Source organism: Colobus angolensis, unplaced genomic scaffold (genome assembly GCF_000951035.1).
Source record: "Colobus angolensis palliatus isolate OR3802 unplaced genomic scaffold, Cang.pa_1.0 Scaffold13, whole genome shotgun sequence".
Taxonomy (NCBI): Eukaryota; Metazoa; Chordata; class Mammalia; order Primates; family Cercopithecidae; genus Colobus; species Colobus angolensis.
The window spans coordinates 23,904,469-23,923,921 of record NW_012114252.1 but is presented as its reverse complement, the minus strand read 5'-3'; the positions used below and the strand labels follow the sequence as shown (position 1 = coordinate 23,923,921).

The following is a 19,453-nucleotide window of genomic DNA, read 5'->3' as shown; positions in this document are numbered from 1 at the left end:
AACACTTACTAATTTCTCTTAATAACCTAAGTTGGCCAAGACAGATCATTAGGAAGTGATTAAAAATACATTTGCCTTTGATTCAACTGGGTTAAATATTAGTCTTTTTACCACCCAATATCAACACATATCTAAAATTCTTTTCTGGAACTAAAATAAGATGATCTGCTGTGGGATAATTTTCTTCCAAAAATAAAGATGCGTATCCTAAGAAAAGCAAATATTTACTTTTCAATTGTTTTATATATGTGAAAGGTATTTTTATTGTAGAATATTCAATTGAAAAGTAAAGACTGTACATATTCAAAATGTACAAGTGATGATTTGATGCACATATACACTGTATAATACTTACCAGAGAAAGACATTTTAAAAGCAAACATAATATTCTACTATGCAGGGAATGATTTAAAATACACAATTAAACACTTTTCAGATTCACGTACAGATGAGTAAATAGTAAGCTTTCCAGATATTTAACTGATTCATTACAAAGATAACATCTTTTAAAATTTGCAAATGAGTCTCTAATTTCAATAAATGTGGAGAAAGCAACAGACCTGTGAGTTCACAAAAGCCAGCGGCACCGTCACTCCCCATCAGCAGCCAGGCGGCTCTTCCCGCCCTGCATGGCCTGGCCACAGCATCACAGCGCCCGGCCACAGCGCCGCCCACCAGCACCACAGGCACCGTGCACTCGGGCGTCCCGGTCTGGGGCTCCCCTTTCCTGCCCCAGCAGGGAGCGTGGGTCGGACTCAAGGATTCGGGTGGTGTTGGTGCTGTGGGACAGCAGTGTAGCTGAGACCCTCGGGGCATCCGGCCTGCCCTCCATCTGCTCCGCCTACAGGCCGGCTGGCTGGCCTGCCTACGCCATCTGTCCTTCCAACCAGGTCTCTCCCTCTGGGCCAGAAGCCAGCACCATGAGGCTGGGGTGGGTTGCTAAGGGTTTTCACAGCTAGGAAGGGGGAGAAACACACAGAGGGAAGAGGGCCCCTCCTCTGGTACCCAGCGCAGGATGAGTGAATGCAGGCAGACGCCCAGGGCCCCTGAGCTTCCCCACTCACTCCTGCTGTCCACCTGGAGTCTGAGCCCCCACACCCAGGGCCCCTGAGCTTCCCCACTCACTCCTGCTGTCCACCTGGAGTCTGAGCCCCACACCAGTTGCAGGAAAAGGGTTTCGGAGCCCGAGGGCTTGCCAAGCACAGAGGGCCCCTCCCAGCCTAGACACAAACCAACAGAGGACCTCTGAGCAGCGCCACATCAACCAGCAGCACCCCTGGGTCACCAGCTGAGTCTCTACAGGACAGAGGGCAGGGTACGTGCATCAGTAACAGGGAGAAGAAAGAAATCCTGAGGCTGAGGGTGAGTACCCCCTGCCCCGCCCCAGAGCAGCATTTCAGAAGGGCCTTGAGATAGGGGCTGAGTTCGCACACCCACCCGGCCAGTGAGCAGCAAGGCCCCTCTCTGAATACATCTCAGACCCACACCCAGAAGTATAGGCTGGAAAGGGCAGTGACTTCTGGGGACCAGAGCTGGGTGGGTGGCCTTTTTTTTTTTTGAGATGGAGTCTCGCTCTGCTGCCCAGGCTGGAGTGCAGTGACATTATCTCGGCTCACTGCAACCTCTGCCTCCCAGGTTCCAGCGATTCTCCTGCCTCAGCCTCCTGAGTAGCTGGGACTACAGGCACCCACCACCACGCCCAGCTACTTCTTGTATTTTTAGTAGAGATGGGGTTTCACCATGTTGGCCAGGCTGGTCTTGAACGCGTGACTTCAGGTGATCCAACCGCCTCGGCCTCCCAAAGTGCTGGGATTACAGGTGTGAGCCACTGCGCCTCGGCATCCCACAGTGCTGGGATTACAGGTGTGAGCCACTGCGCCTGGCCGGACTTCTTGTTTCTATTCATTGAGAAACTTTTACAAATACAAACAGTAACACGACAATTTTATTCCAGTACACTTAAAATACACTGTTATCATACTTGCTTCAAGTTTCATAGAGACATAAGGAGCAGAAATAAAATGACAGTCCCCAGGATCCTCAGCCTCCCCACGAGGCTGCCCTGTGTGCAGCTCCCAGGGCCTGCAGGGACGTACTCACTTCATTTTTCATACTTTCCCAGGATGTGCTGAACTGAACCTAAGGCTATAATGATTGTTTTTTGTGTGCCTCTGAAACACAGACAAATATTATATGGCTCACATTCTGCAATTCTGCCAACATTGCGTTTCTCTATGTACCCATACATAGAGAGATCAGGCTGATTTCCTCAAACGCTGTTATGCTATTCCATTACAATAAAGTGGTCATATGAACACAGATGTCATATGAAAATGCTGTTTGTTATTACTGAACCGCATGCTGTGTGTTTTTCTCAGCACACCTGCCGCCAGCGAAGCCTTGGTCCAAGCGGCCGCTGTCCCAGAGTCCGCCCAGCTCCCCAAGCGGTTGTTCCAGTCCAAACGCACCCGTGGCAGCCAGGCTGTCGCTCCCCGCCACTTTTTTGTCCACCTCAGGGTAGAATGTTATTTCAATTAGTAGTTGTTGTTGTTTTTGAGACAGGGTCTCACTCTGTCACCCAGGTGGGAGTGCAGTGGTACAATCTCAGCTCACTGCAACCTCCACCTCTCGGTTCAAGGGCTCCTCCCACCTCAACCTCCCAAGTAGCTGGTACTACAGGCTCGCACCACCACACCCAGCTAATTTTCGTATTTTTTTGTAAAGACAGGGTTTCGCCGCATCACACAGACTGGTCTTGAACTCCTGAGTTCAAGTCATGCACCCGCTTTGGCCTCTCAAAGTGCTGGGACTACAGGTGTGAGCCACCCTGCCCAGCCAATCATTTAGTTTTAATCTGGCAATATAAGTAGAGTGTTCCACACATTTTCTTGGTAAGGCTGCCCCACACAATCTATGCATGGGAGGGAGGAGGACTAACATTTCAGGGACAAGCTGAGTCACATGAAGACATGGCCCACAGGCCGACTCTACAGAAATAATATTGTTTCAACTGTAAAAGGCACTACGTAGCCTTTTTCAAATGAACTAATTAAAAACATTTTATATACAGCATTTTAAATGGAGAATTCCTTTCTTGGGAAGAAAATTAGTTAAGAATATATATGGTCGGCCGGGCGCGGTGGCTCAAGCCTGTAATCCCAGCACTTTGGGAGGCCGAGACGGGCGGATCACGAGGTCAGGAGATCGAGACCATCCTGGCTAACACGGTGAAACCCCGTCTCTACTAAAAAATACAAAAAACTAGCCGGGCGAGGTGGCGGGCGCCTGTAGTCCCAGCTACTCGGGAGGCTGAGGCAGGAGAATGGTGTAAACCCGGGAGGCGGAGCTTGCAGTGAGCTGAGATCCGGCCACTGCACTCCAGCCCAGGCGACAGAGCGAGACTCCGTCTCAAAAAAAAAAAAAAAAATATATATATATATATATATATATATGGTCTGAGTTGCTATAATCCATTAACAGAAAAAGGAGTCTAAATACAGTATTCACATTTTTATCATCACTTATCCTATTCTATTAATATCTATAGGGCTTAAGATAAATTATGAAACCATAAAGTTTTGTATTTTCTGAAAAACAATTTTAACATCTTTACATTGTCAGAGCCAGACGTCTACAAGTTACTGTTTTGCCCACCAAGCTGGAGACGTTTCGTCTGCTCATCTGGCCAAGCACAGCCCCTCTGCAGGGGAGCGGCTCTGCAGGTGAGTGCCTCCGTGGCTGGCTTGCAAGCAGCATTTGTGCACACTTGACTGGCCACAACAGAACATTCTTCTCTGTTGTCAGCACTGAGGAGGAAGCTCCTGCCTAAGTGACCACAGCCAGGTACCTGCCCCATGGAGACACTGCTCTCCCCAGACTCCCTTCAGACTCAGGAGACCTGAGCTCCTAGAACGCAGGTTGAGGCAGCTCCCACACAAAGCCTATCCTCTGGCAGTTATCAGAGACCTCAGCTGCACAAACCACACATGTACTGTGCCTGACGTGGCTGGGCCCCCCAGCAGGACCTACTCCTGAGAACACACGGTTACTACTCCAAGTTCACAGCATGGCTGAAGTCGTTCCCACAAACCTCTCTGTACAAACACACAGAGCTCCAGGAGGCTACCCTGCATCCAGAGTCATCATCTCACACCTAGGAACAAGGGTTACAGCCACAGACATGTCATTACTGGGCTAAAAACAGAGGCTGGGTTTTTAATGTCCTTCAGGTTAAAAATAGAGAAATACGAAGAGAGAAAAAGCTGATGGCCTCTCCTAACAGTTTTGTAGGAGGCTGGCAGTTTGAAGAGGCCAACCAAAAGTTATACCCTCCCTTCCTATAACCCCCTTCCTAACAGTTGTACAAAGAGCAGTGTGGGGGGGGGTGGGCGGGGGGGGGGCACAGTTCACAAGCAACAGTCACCACGAGTAAGGAATTACGTAAGCAACACTAAGCTTCTGACCACACATCACTGCTAAATTTCCTCCTCCACTTAGAACCCTAAAGCCGACAGACATGAGACTGAAGCAGGAGGAAAGTAAAGACACAACAAAGGGAGATGCTCTTTCAGAAGCAGTCATTCTGGGCTAAGAGCACATGCATAATCAAATGCCCACATGTGCTGGGCACTCCCATATGAGCAGCAACTGAGGGACCCGGGCCCGGCGCCGCAGACAGGGTGAGCCTGCACCGCACACAGCCATGACCTGTGTCTGAGTGCTCTCCACGTACCCACTATGTTAAAAATCATGAGCACACTACGAGAAAAAGGCAGCAAATAACAAAAGGTAGCAAAACGCATCGTAGTCGCCAAAGCCACGAATGGAAGGGCCCCAGTGACTAAAGACAGGAGCCACCACAAGGCATGGGGAGGAGCAGACACTCCACGCACCAGCTGCCAACGTACACGCTCAAATGTACACTTACACATTTACTCTTTTTTTTTGAGACACAGTCTCACTCTGTCACCCAGGCTAGAGGGCAGTGGAGCAATCTCGGTTCACTGCAACCTCCGCCTTCCGGGTTCAAGTGATTCTCCTGCCTCAGCCTCCTGAGTAGCTGGGATTACAGGCACGCAACCACAGCGCCCCAGTAATTTTTATATTTGTAGTGGAGAGGCAGTTTCACCATGTTGGCTAGGCTGGTCTTGAACTCCTGACCTCAGGTGATCCACCTGCCTCAGCCTCCCAAAGTGCTGGGATAACAGGCGTGAGCCACCGTGCCCAGCCTACTCATTTGAGACGGGGTCTGGCACTGTCACCCAGGCTGGAGTGCAGAGGCTCAATCACAACTCACTGCAGCCTTGACCTCCCAGGCTCAAGCGATCCTCCTGCCTCAGCCTCCCGAGTAGCTGCGACTATCTACAGACATGCGCCACCATGCTTGGCTACTTTTTTATTATTATTTTTTGTAGAGATGGGGCCTCACGTTGTTGCCCAGGCTGGTCTTGAACTCCTGGCCTCAAGCAATCCTCCCACTGCAGCCCCCCCAAATCTTACTGCAGCACTGAGATTTCTGGTGTGAGCACCTGCATCTGGCCTACACACATATCTGCGCTCTCAGGAACAGTGTGGGCGGATTCTCCGTGAGCCTGGATCACCCCTCGGTACAGGAGGTGCACAGGCAGCCCTGAGGTACAGACAGACAAGCACACTTCCAGGCCAGCTGTGGCCTCCCGGCTGGCCTCCCTGAGGACGAGGCACAGGTCGGACAGGATTGCACACATCGGGGAGGAGGATGCAGGCAGCCCTGGGGCCAGGTCACCCTGGGACGGGGGCAGGGTGGACCAGGTAAAGCCAGAGGGAAAGCTCCTATCAGTACTGCGGGGCCACAGGCATGATATGAGTAAGAGCCCACCTGTGACACACAAAGCCTAAAAATGCACCACCACCAAATGCTGGTGAGGACGTGGAACTGCCAGACACACAAAGTGTGTGTGCAAATGTTTACACCAGCATTTTGCTCTCAGGAAACAATCAGAGGCAAACCAAACAGCCACGACTAAAATGGCCCATGTAAAATGTATCGTCAAAACCTCCACGTTGGGACTCTCATCCTTGGGGAGCCTATGGATACAAAATGTCTCAAGTTTGGTGCATTTCTCTGGGTGGAAAGCAGTTTTCTGAGCCTCGAAGGGTGTGATGGTCAGTTTTACGTGTCAGCCTGACGGTGCTCTATCCCGTTATTCAGCCAAAGAACTTGCCACTAAGCTCCTTGAAAAGGAGCCATTAAGCAAAGGAGATTGTGCTCGATGCAGGTGGGCCTCATCTAACCCGTTGAAGGCTTTTAGAGCAAAACCTACATTTTTCCAGGAAAAGAATTCATCACCAATCGCCCTGCAGGTTCCGCCCTGGTGGCCCCACTATGGCTAGGCTGGGTCCTGTAGTGAGTCCCCACCTGGGTTCCCCGTCTCCCTAGCTGTTGCTCTAGAGAACACTGACAATCACAGTGCGGACCTGGACACAGGCCCCCCACAGCAGCAGCAGGAAGAGACACAGCGGCCCCAAGCGGCTGTGGTGTGGAGTGGAGCTGGGAGGACCAGGGCCAGGGACCCACGAGGAGCCTCGGCTGGGCTCATCCCCTCTACCTTCCCCTGATCCACTCTCACCGGGACAGCTCCTGTCCTGCCTCAAGATCTGACTCAAGCAAGGCCTCCACAGCCCTCAAAGTGCTACCGACCATGCCCTGGGCTCGCAGGGCACAGACGGAGGAAGGCGGAGCCTTGCTCACTTGCACCACCAAGGGCAACTCAAAAAGCACCCGCAACGGCTCCATCTAAGGGCGCTGAGGACCCTGCCTAGACCGCCCCACCTCCCAAACTAGAGGCGAGGGGGGCCCACTAGTGAAAACGGGTGTCTGTTGGGGAGGCAAGGACTGCACGCTTACACACACACACAACTCACACACATGCACAATCAGAACTCACACAACTCATGCACATACTCGCACACACACACCTCATTCAACTCACGCACACAACTCACATACACACATGCACACGCACAGAACACAACACACACAACACTCCACACACACAACTCACTCAACTCACACGCAACTCACGCACACAACACACATCTCGACTCACAAATGCACGAACACAACTGACACAACCCACGTGAACTCATGCACACTCACAACACATGCACTCCACACACACTCCTCACAATTCACGCAACTCACTTGCACACACACGCACACAACTCACACGCATGCACCCACACACAAACTCACAGGTACACTCGTACTCACACAACTCATGCACACAACACACATGCACACTCAACACATACTCAACTCATGCACACTCAGACATGCAGTCACTCCTCATGCACAATGCACCAACAAGCACTCCTCACATACACACTCATTCACGCATACACTGACACACACTCATGCACCTCCTCACATGCACACTCAGTGACACACACGTTCCTCACGCGCACTCATGCACACATATTGACACAGACACATGCAAACACCAACAAACTGTTCTATTTGTTAAACAGAATTCTCTGGAACGAACACCGGAAGAGAACACTGGTGCTCACCTGCTTGGGCAGAAGAGGAAAGAAGGAAACCTCTCTGCACCTTTTCATACTTCAAAATTTTAAAACATGAACATGTCACTGACTCAAAACCAAATTTAAAATAACCACGTGTGGCCAGGTGCAGCGGCTCACGCCTGTAATCCCAGCACTTTGGGAGGCCGAGGCAGGCGGATCATGAGGTCAGGAGTTCGAGACCAGCCTGACCAATATGGTGAAACCCCATCTCTACTAAAAATACAAAACTAGCTGGATATATGGTGGTGGGCACCTGTAATCCCAGCTACTCAGGAGGTTGAGGCAGGAGAATCACTTGAATCCGAGAGGCGGAGGTTGCAGTGAGCCGAGATCACGCCACTGCACTCCGGCCCGGGCGACAGAGTGAGACTCCATCTCAAAAACAACAACAACAACAACAACAAAACTCCACTTGTGTGGTGGAATCAACACCAGGTGAGGGCAGGGGAGGCCCAAGAGCTGCTGCCGGCGATCTGGGGAAAGAACTGACCATCCCAAGGCTCACCTCAGGGGGATCGGGGGCCGGGGCGCGCAGGGCGAGCAGACGGGAAACGCATGGCCCTGCTGGGCCGTGTCAAAACCAGAACATTTTCAGCTATGCTACGAATGCCAGAATATGTTCCCTCCTAATCCCTTCAATTCAACTCTTCAGCTCCATTAAACTTGTTACAGATTTAAGCACAGATCTGTGAGTAAGAATGGAAAAGGAGACAGCGCACATGTGGTAAGAAAGCCTACTGCATGTAACCTAACAAGAGGAATTCAGATTCAACACCATAGTAACAGACTTCATCACTTCCAATGGTGAAAATGGTGAACTTTTTATTGTTATTTCTGCTTTATCACTTGAACAGAAAATGTCATGCCTGCAACTTGTGCACTTCTAAGTGTTCAATTAGTTACACTAAAACTATACTTCTCTCAAGCAATCTGTGAATCCTCAAATGATCAAGACAAAAAGTTCATAAATAATCCTAAAAGTGCTGCGTAGATTTGCTCCCTATTCCTAGAAAAGCAGCAGGGAAGGACCTGCGTCGGCAGAAGAGCCGGGCCAGTCCCACCTCCTTCCTCTGGCAGGGCCCACGGGCAGCAGGAGGCTGGGGAGGCTGCAGGCTGGCTCAGGTCACAAGGCCAAGTTCTCTCAAGGAAGAGACCAGAGCAGGACCTACGGACGGGCCCCAGGGAGACACCCGGACCTGGCTCCGCAGCACGTAGGGGTTGGAGGCACATGGCACCATGGGCGCCCGCACCAGCACTGGACAGAAAGGGACAGGCAGCAGGGCCAAGCCTCAGCAGAGAGCTGGTGGCCTGGTCACCCACGCCCCAGAGCCACAGCAAGCACTGAGAGGTCACTTAGAAGGGTCTCAATGTTAAGAGTAAAAAAAAGCTCATTTTATATATGGGAATAATTAGAAAAATCAGAAGGTTCCTTCTAGGAATCTAAAACGGAAACGCATCCAGGCCTCTAGGCTCCTCCCTGGGCTGATGCAACCAGGTGCATGTCGCGACCAGAGCACTCAGTGGACCCACTAGGCTCTGCAGGCAGAAACGTCTCAGGACAAAGCAAGCTCTTCCACAAGCTTGTCTCCAGCAATATCGCGACCAACCACAGTGAACTGCCTGCACGCACTCCCAGCTCCACACGGCACAGCCTCTCACGAGGAGCCAAGCACCGCACATCAAAGCTTCTAAGTGGTGTGTCCTGACCCAGCACAGGTAAGGAGTTTACCTGGGAAGTAACCAGGTGAGCACACACACACCTTCATGAATGTAAACCACAGCACCACTCCAAGGTGTAAAATGGAAACTGCCAACCGTGGGACCTGGAAGAGGTGGCTTCAACCTCTCCAGCTGACTTCCTCCCCGGATTCCTCAAGACAGGAAAAATGGCTTTTCCTCAAGAGCTAGTAAAATACACACGCGAAGCGTTAAACGTGGCAAGTGCTTGCTTTGCAGGAGGTGTGCACCATGGTAGGCCCATCGTTCCTCAAACAGCACAGGTGAGTCCGGCTTCTGGAAGAGCCCACACCACTGCTGAGACGTCATTATCTTTGGGTGGCGGGAAAACAAATTATCTTTATTTCTTCTTTACATTATTCTACCTTTTTCTAAACTTTTGCAAATAGTATACATACCTTAGAATTCAAAATCCGCAAAGCTGCTGGTGTGTGTGCAGGCTGTGTTCTAAATATTAGAAGGCCCCTACGCCCACCCTCCTAGGTTCCCGGAGCACAAAGGTGCCCGTGCAGGAGATGCCATCATTAGCAAGAGGCTTCAACGTCAACAGCTTCATACACACGTGAAGCTTCACGCATTCATCAACACAAGTGTGTCCGGAACAGGTGCCCTTACCTTTTCCGGGACTGAGGTTCTGGTCTATGAAGACCTTGAGTTCTCCGTTGGCTTCAATTAGACCGGCCTGCAGAAAGCAACAAAACCATAATAAATACAACAGCTAAAAGGGCTACGAAACAAGGGGTGTCTAAAGCCACCCTCAAGGGTTCTATCAAATAACGTCATACAAAGGCAGAAGGGCCACAGCTAAGCAACGCCAGGAATCCCCAGGAGAACGCCAGGTCCGGAGAAGGAACGTCGCTGTCACCACGGCACCTGCAGAGCCAAAACAGCACCGTCCACCAGGAATTAGCCACGACTTATAGAATCCACAGTCTTGAAAAATCACGATCGTAATGATGAGGAAAATGTTCACAATAGAACGTTAAACGAAAGGTGGCACAGATAAGAGTACAGCCACACGGCGGAGGCACGGGCGTGATGACGCAGCCACACGGCAGGGGCAGGGGCGTGACGGCGCAGCCACACGGTGGGGGCACACGCGTGACAGCAGAGCCGCACAGCAGGAACACACGCGTGATGGCACAGCCACAGCAGGCACACACACGTGGGGGCACACGCGTGACGGCGCAGCCACACGGTGGGGGCATACGCGTGACAGTACAGCCGCACAGCAGGAACACACGCGTGATGGCACAGCCACAGCAGGCACACACACGTGACGGTATAGCCACAGCAGGGACACACGCCTAATGGTACAGCTATACGGCAGTAACACACACCTAACGGTTCAGCCACACAGCAAGACACATTAAGGGGGACTCCTATCAGAATTGTCAACCTCATCCTGCTTCTCCAGAAAAGTCATGAAATCTTTCATTCTCTTCCTAGTCCCAACAAAATGTCAGTCCCCAGGGGCTGGGCTCTGCGAAGGAAAGGCCATCCCAAGAGGAGGTCTTGGAGGGGCGGCCTCTGGGCGTGGCCGCCTGAGCATGAGCACACACACGGCTGCGCGCTTGAGTACCCAGGGTCCGAGGAGGCCACGCACCTCAGGCAGTGGTGCTGGGGGGCGGCGATGGGGGTTGCTGTCTTTGCTGAGGGTAAAGGCACCCGAATGCACCCTCCTGTAGACAACACCACGGGAACAAGGAGACGCCATGACCCCACGGTGCCACCCACGTAAGTCAGGGGACATGGGGAGGCAGCTCAGGTACAAGCCAGGCAGCCAAGACTAAAAGCCCAGCAAGACGACCCCTGCAAGACCACTGGGCAACTTCCTGAGCATCTTCACAACCCCCTTCCCTACAGAAGATGAGGAAAACCAGGGCTGCCCGTAAGCTCGAGGACGACGGCAAGTTCACATCCTAGGAGGCTGAAAAAAGATAGTAACGACAGACGTTCCAACCGGGTCCAACCGCACGTTCTGAGTCTGGCTGTGCAGCAGGCACCATCCCAGCCCTGGCTGTGGGACTTGCTGGGAGGTGGGTGGACGACCCAGTGACCACTTGCACACAGAGCCAGGTGAGGTGGGATGTGCAGGAGGGGCTGCAACACACTGGCCACACCAAGGGGCTGGGATCCAGGCTCCACCACGCCCAGGGGCCCAAAGACGGCTTGTGATGCAATCTCAAGGAAAAGAGCTGTGGGGCAAGAACCTGACCACACCCAGGAGGCGCCTCTGAGGCCACCAACCTGATGCAGCACCAGGCAGGCCCCGCAGAGGGCTACGCTGGCACAAACGCACAACACCAGGCAGGCCCCGCAGAGGGCTACGCTGGCACAAACGCACGACACCAGGCAGGCCCCGCAGAGGGCTACGCTGGCACAAACGCACGACACCAGGCAGGCCCCGCAGAGGGCTACGCTGGCACAAACGCACGACACCAGGCAGGCCCCGCAGAGGGCTACGCTGGCACAAACGCACGACACCAGGCAGGCCCCGCAGAGGGCTACGCTGGCACAAACGCACGACACCAGGCAGGCCCCGCAGAGGGCTACGCTGGCACAAACGCACGACACCAGGCAGGCCCCGCAGAGGGCTACGCTGGCACAAACGCACGACGGGAAAAGCGTGACCCGCGGTCAACGATGGTGCCTGAAGGCCGGCGTGCATGGCTTTGTGCTGGCACCCATTAGTGTGTTACACGTGTGAGATGTCAGACATCCTGGTCACCATGAGGGCAATACCATCCAGGCCAGGTCCGTAAGGCCGAGACGTTAAGCCTGGGAGAGAAAGGGCAGGAGGGTACGGCCAGTAAGAAAAAGGCGAGCGGGTGTGGATGGGTGGCTAAGCCAGGTACACACGGCCAAGTGGCTATGGCGGGCCAGAATCCACAGGAGATGAAGGCCAAGACACTACAGCAAAGTAGGTGAGGTCAGGCGACTATGACCAAGGAGGTGAAAGCAAACTAGGTAAGACTGAGAAGTTAAACACAAGGTGGGTCAGCCAGGAGGGAACAGCCAGGTGCGTAAGGCCAGGAAGTTACAGCCAGGAGGTTAAGGCCTGGTGCGTGAGGCCAGGAGGCAAGGGCCTCGGTCAGGGCTGGTCAGGCTTGAGCCCAGCTCGAGCATCTGTGTGGGAGTGGAGCATGCTCCAGCCCCGGGTGCGTGGAGCTGGAGGAAGCCCTGCCAGGGGTCTGATGGAGCAAGTCCCAGTTGTGGAGGACGACCGCCCTCCCACCTACACAGCCAGGGCTGTGCCCAGTTCCCCTATGGCGTCTGCGCTCCCAGCCCTGGCCTGTGGCAACCGTGGTTCGGGCTCTGAAGCCGTTTTGTACTGCCGTCCCTGTCTATCGCCCTCCCTCACCAGGATGAACAAATGAGCGCCTGCTAAGAAGTGCAGGGCCAGGGACTGGCGCAGGGCACGCACTGCCCAGGGTGGCACAGCGCCTTGTTTCTGTTGGTGGGGACAGCCCAATGGGCAGAGACAGAGCAGGGGCTGCTCCTCCCCATGCCTGCAGGGCGTGTGGAAGACCCCCAGGAGCAGCGGCTGCTGCGGCCTCCATGAAACGCCGGCAAGTCAGGCCTCAACAGAGGAGCCCCGCCTAGGGCCACCGTGCACTCAAACACGGGCCTGGCCCGGCCACCGCGACGCTCGTGTCTGTAAACGTTCTGCCGCTGCTCACATAAAACCCTCCTCAAGTGCACCAATACAGGCCCTGCGAGAATGCCAACTGCCCTTGCCTAGGGGAGACCTCGGCAGCCGCAGGGGCTGGGGCACAGGTGGCCTGGATGTTTCTCACTCTGCCCCACTGACTCGGTGGTCAGCCCCGGCTGGGACAGGAACTCAGCAATCCCTGAGTAGCCCACGCCCAGGAAACCCAGGTCCAGGAGACCACTGCCCCGTCACCGCCACCCACCGGCACAGCCCCTCCTTCCAGGCAGTGCTTCCTCCTCCCCAGCAGCTGACCAGGGAGTTAACGGGCCAGGCTGTGGACCCAGGCGGCCCTTCCAGGAAGACCGAGATGGGGTGAAGGGGCCTTTCTCCGCCAGCCTCAATGTTGTGACATAAAGCTCTGGGGTAACTGCACGGACGCGGAGCACACAGTGACGGCAGCCAGTGAGGAGAGAACAAGGCCCACGTGTGGGCCAGAGCCGCACTGCCGACACAAGCGTGGCATCATCTGTGTGTCCAACTGGGTCTGCCACAAGCATCGTTTTGCTCCAGGAAAAACCCTTTCATTCCCCTTCTTTATGCAGCTCACGCTTCTGAAAGTAGAAATGGCAGATAGCACTTCAAAATCCACAGCCTCGGCCTGCTGGTTCCACCGGCCACGTGCCCAGGTATTGCCAGATCCCCGGTAAGCACCCGCAGTTCACAGCTGGCCCCTTTCCTCAGCTTTCTCCTGGAGAAGCTCTGGGCCCAGGAGGCAGGGGGCATGAATGACGCCCTGTGCTGTCTCAGCAGCAGCGCTGACGCTGCCACCTGCACGGCCCTGCCAGGGGCCACCCTCCCTACAGGGTGTTTGGCGGCGTCCTCAGTCTTCACCCCTGGTGGGACAACCAGAATCATCTCCGGACACTGCAAAGCCACCGGCAGCCAAGAACCACAGACTCAGAGGCATGACTTCTGGGGCCGCAGGGCCTCTAAAGCAGACCTCTCCAGAGCTGGAGGAGAACAAATGCACACCTGGCTACAGAGGCTACAGTCTCAACCTTAATTTCCAACTAGGAACATGAGGCTAGTAAGACAGGAAACCTGACCTAAAAGGAAACCACACAGTGGTTCCTGTGGTGCCTGTAAGTGCCTATCTTGACGGGATGCGCTTACTCCACACTGAGTTTGACAAACACTGAAAATATTTCATAATACAACGTGTGTCAAAATCACAAGGGAAATGCAAACTCTCCTTTCCATAAAGGAGATTAGAAAATAAAACCACCACCTAGACTGCCTGTGTTCACAGATCATCTGAAGAACTCACACAAATGTTCTACAAACCAGCACTGGAGGAGGGTGAACCGGGGAGACGTGAGTGGGAGCAGGCGGCTGACGGCCGGGCTGGGGCACACAGCCTCCAGGAAGGCTCTGCGGCGTCTTCATGTGCGGCCCTCCTAATCCTGCTTGGGATGGTATTTCGAAGTGACTGGGCCATGAAGGCACAGCCTCCCAGATGGAATCTGTGTTCTGATAAAGGGGCTCCCTGGCCCTTCCACCAGGTGAGGGCACGGCAAGAAGACGCTACTTACCAGCCAAGCAGCGGCTCTCACCAGACACCAAACCTACCAGGGCCTTGACAGTGGACTCTTAGGCTCCCGAGCTGTGAGCAGTCGATTCCTGTTGTTTACAAGCTGCCCAATTCATGGTCACAGTATTCCTGTGACGGCAGCCCAAGCAACCAGGACAGGCTCTCCTGCAAATACCCACCACTGTGCTGCCTTTCCAACGGGCTCCCCTGCAGACACCCACCACCACACCACCTCCCCACAGGATCCCCTGCAGACACTCACCACTGCACTGTCTCCTACCAGCTCCCCTGCGGACACTCAATACTGCGCCACCTTCTCCCTGAACTGACTTCTGTGACCCGACCCCCAGGAGGATGGAAATAAGGGGCAACTTCTGAAGCTGGGTCACTCCCTGCCCTCTTGCAAAAGCTGGTGCCACGGTGTGAGGATACTCAAGAGGCCCTGAGGTGGTCCTGGTGCTGAGGGCTCCTCCTGCTACTGCTGCCACAGGTAAGAAAGACATCTAGGAAGCGGACTCCCAGACCTTGGTCTTGAGGCCTGAGAGCTGGGCAACGTCTCAACTGCAACTGCGTGAGACTCCAGGACAGAAGCACCTAACCGAGCCACTCCCAAACTCCGGGCCCACAGCTATTGTGTGGGGGTAAGAGAGCGTATTGTTGTTTTAAGCCACTACATTTGTCTGTTTCACAGCAATAGATAACTAATACAGCAGTTAAAGAGTTTTCTCTAGAACATTAAAAAAATGTGATTATTTTCATCAACCAGGTCGCCACTGAATTTATTTTCGAAGGGATCTTGAATCCTGCGCAAGCTTCGTTCCACATGGAAAGCCCACTGGCACTGTCGTCCGAAGAACGGGATCCCACGTGGCACGCCCTCAGCATCAGCCTTTCAACGCTGCGCTCACTCTCGGACACCCCCTTCCTGGAAGGTGACCCCCAAGGACAGGGAAGATTGTTATGACGACCCCCTTGGCTGACAACAGGAAGAGTCGCGAGAACTAAGTGCAGCACCGTCCCTGAAAAAGACAGTGACGATGCCATGATTTAATTCCCATTTGCCATCAAACACAATGCCCCACTGAGGCTCCACGCAGCCATGAGGAAGCTCAGCCAGCCACATCCCAACAAAAACCTACCAAGAGCTTGAGGTTCATGACTCGCTGCTGCCCACCTGGAGACCACAACCTCCCCACGTGGGCTCCACCTCGCTCCTGGGACGGGGCCCGTGCAGGGCAGTACACATGCAGATCCTCAGTCTCCGCTCCTGCCCGACACAACAGCAGCAGACCCCCAGCGTAGCGTGTGAACGTTGAGAACCCTGTATGTGGGGTGACCACCCGTCCTGGTTGGCCTGGAATTAAGACAGGCTCCTAGGACACAGAACCACCGGGGTCCCGCCAGGCATGCAGGTCCCGGGCTGGCTATAAACGCTGGCTGCTAAACGGGACTTGTTAACAGGAACACCGGCTGGGGTCCGTCCGCTCAGTGTTCGTGTCAACAGGATGCACAAGGGGTGCACGCTGGCCTGCTGGTCAACGGCACAGTGGCCTTGGCATCCAAGTCCCCACTCTCCAGACCAGGGGCCAGCTGTGGCCTTGCTAGCTCCCACGTCACAGGCAGCACCTGAATAGGCAACCCCACGTGAGCCATGCAGGATCCAAGGCCACAGCCTCTCCTGTCCTGTGTCCTGTCTTTAGGAGTGTGGGTGTGAGTCTGGGTCTCCACTGACACTTTAGAACTGACTAAGACAGACACAAGTACAGCCTCTGTGATTGTTTAATATGAAGTCATTCCTATGGGTTGATATTTAGCAGATACCACAAAACCACAATGAGCAGCTTGAGCACATAAAGGAGCTGCGGGAGAGACCCTCATGCGGGTCTTCCTGACATTTCTTCTGGGCTGTGCCCCACAGGAACTCAGTGACAAGCACCAGAACACAAACGGTTTTATTTGCCTTTTTTTTTTTTTTTGGAGACAGGCTCTTACTCTGTTACCCATGCAGGGGTGCAGTGGTAAGATCTCAGCTCACTGCAGGCTTGACCTGGGCTCAAGCCATCCTCCCACGTCAGCCTCCGAAGCAGCTAGGACAGGCACGCACCCCATGCCGGGCTAATGTTTCTTTAACTTCTAGTAGAGGCGAGGTCTCATTATGTTGCCCAGGCTGGTCTCGAACCCCTGGGCTCAAGCATGCGTAAGCTACCACACCTGGCCCAGCTTCCTGTGTTTAATATACTGCTGAAATTGCTATTAATTTTAAGACATGTGCACTGGACTTATTTTCCTGTTAAATCTTTATACTCAAGATGCAGCCCTACCTCCCAGTAAGGACACCTCAAGGTGCTAAACACATTCACATATAAGCCAACAGCAAAGGTGCCCCTTGGCTAAAACTAACCTTAATTTCTATTAGAAAAACTATGTTCAACTATATTTGTGTTTGTAGTTAATGGAGATAACAGTTGATTATTCTCTTGTCTTACATTAGATAAAACCGTACCGTGAGTAGCAGCAATAACAGCAAAACACACGTTCCCAAAACACGCCATGCTGCTAGAAAAAGCTGAACCAACTGAAAATGAGAACTATTAAAGATGACATCGTTTAATAAACCTCAGCAGCGCCCATTTTGTGACAGGGTCTACGAATGGGACTAACTTCCGTGCCAGGCCTAAAAGGGGGCCTATCACTGCCGTCATCTTTAAAACACACAGGTGACCACGGTTCTCACAACCTGGAGCTGCACTCGCCTGGCCCGGATGGAGGCGCTGCCCGGGCCCTCATCGCCTCCTTCCCTGCTGGCCAGCAGGGTGTGTCCAGGGGGCTAATCCCCTGGGGATACACAAGCCCTAGAGACCTAGGAGGGTGCAAGGGCGTGAAGACGACTCTCCCCTACACAGCCAGTGAGGCACATGCCGGACCCCCCACCGTCTCACCCCTCTCTGCCCTGCTCTTCTCTGTACTTTCTAATCTACCGAACAATTTACCATTTCCATTGCTAACGGCTCCCCACTAAAGTGTAAACCAGGCTTATCTGAGCCGTGGCCTGTAGGCTGCACGTGGCCCAAGACACCTTTGAATGCAGCCCAACACAAATTTGCAAATTTTAACACAAATTTGCAAATTTTATGAGTTTTTTTTTTTTTAGCTTAGCTATTGTTAGTGTTACTCTATTTTATGTGGCCCAAGACAATTCTTCTTGCAATGTGGTCCAGGGAAGACAAAAGATTTGACGGCCCTGGCATCAACTCTGTGAAGCAGGAATTTTGCCTGGTAAGAAAACGGCCCAGCAGGGGCCCTGCAGTCCCGACATCACAGGTTCACAAGCCAGGCCCAGGGGAGGGCTGGAGACAGGGCCACACACTTCTCAGAGGGGACCCAGCAAATGATTCAGGCTTGAGGGTCATCCAGTCTCTGTCACAGCCACTCAGCTCTGCCTTCACAACAGCCAAAAAAGTGTCAAGGAACAATCTTAATTTCAAAAGTAAGCAGAGGCAAGAAGAAAGTGACCCAGCTGCACTGACGGATCCCCCTGAGGACTGGAGTGGCCCATGCCAGACCCCAGGGCAGAAAACACTTCACTGCACATTAAACTATATAATGAATGGAGAGACCTGGGGAAGAGGCCACTCTATATAACAGCAGCCAGGATGGGCCGCCTGCTACCAGGGCCCTCCTGGTCCTAGCTTAGGACTCCTGCAGAGAACTCTCTCTGCTCCTCCTTTGACTTGCGTGGAGAACTCCGTCTGCTCCTCCCTCGACTCCTGCGGGTAACTCCGTCTGCTTCCCCCTTGACTCCTGTGGGTAACTCCGTCCACTCCCCCCTCGACTCCTGCGGGTAACTCCATCTGCTCCTCCCTTAACTCCTGCAGAGAACTCTCTCTGCTCCTCCCTTTTGGCTCTTGGGTTGCCCATCACAAACAGCTGGCACTTCTGCCCACCTGGCCACAAGCTCTTCCTCTGGGGCTGGGGCTGGGACCCAGCCTGGAGCTCCCAGGAGCCCTCCTGGGCCCTGGAGAGCACACCTGGGAACAAACACAACCCCAGAGCTCAGGGACAACCTCTGGCAGCCCCAGCCACTCCTTCCAGTACCCTGGCCCTGCAGGGGACCCCACGTGGGCTGCCCTGACCTACTCCCACCAAGCACCAGAGCCTGGTGAGGGTGAGGCTGGCCTCGAGAGACTGACTCTGACCTTGCTGGTTTACCCTGAGGAAGCCACCAGCGAGCTCTGACCTTGCTGGTTTACCCTGAGGAAGCCACCAGCGAGCTGCCCTACACTGGGGTCCACACGGCAAAGCACAAGAACACACCCCCACCAGCAGCCCACAAGGAGCGGGATCCAACCAGCAGCCGGGCGAGTTAATCTGAAAGTGGTCCTGCCGGGACCAACTCAGGGCACCACAGGCCAGGGCCACCTGGGACAGGCTGGACAGGGGACCTGGGCTCCTAACAGGCACTGGGAGGCAACAGACGCTGCTGGTTCAAGATACTAAATCCAGACAGGACACGCTGGGTGACCGCCAGGCCCAGCCTTTCTCAGCTACAGAGGCCAACACCTCCCCACCTCGGGGAAGAGGACACGGTGCCACTGCAGAGCAGGGACGCAGCAGAAAAGAACCTCGTGTCTGAAGAAGATCCGGGACAGCGCGAAGGCTCGTCTCACGAACACGCTCTGAGTGAAAGCATCAAGTGGGAAGAGCAGGACAGGAGCTGTCGTGTCTGGAAATGGCAGGACAGGAGCCTCAGATCAAGCCTGCTGCGGAAACAATTACAGAAGAAACGTGTTTACATAAAAATCCTAGAAGAGCTGGGCGCGGTGGCTCAAGCCTGTAATCCCAGCACTTTGGGAGGCCGAGACAGGCGGATCACGAGGTCAGGAGATCGAGACCATCCTGGCTAA

The 19,453-nt window shown here is 53.8% G+C and overlaps 1 protein-coding gene across 1 annotated transcript in view; it reads right to left on the bottom strand.

Moving 5' to 3' along the window:
- TFDP1 (transcription factor Dp-1) overlaps positions 1 to 19,453 on the bottom strand; it is a 56,923-nt gene that overhangs the window by 17,933 nt on the left and 19,537 nt on the right. The window contains exon 3 of the mRNA XM_011933927.1: positions 9,919 to 9,985. Within this exon, the coding sequence (XP_011789317.1) occupies positions 9,919 to 9,985 (67 nt within the window). The remainder of the gene's footprint in view (positions 1 to 9,918; positions 9,986 to 19,453) is intronic.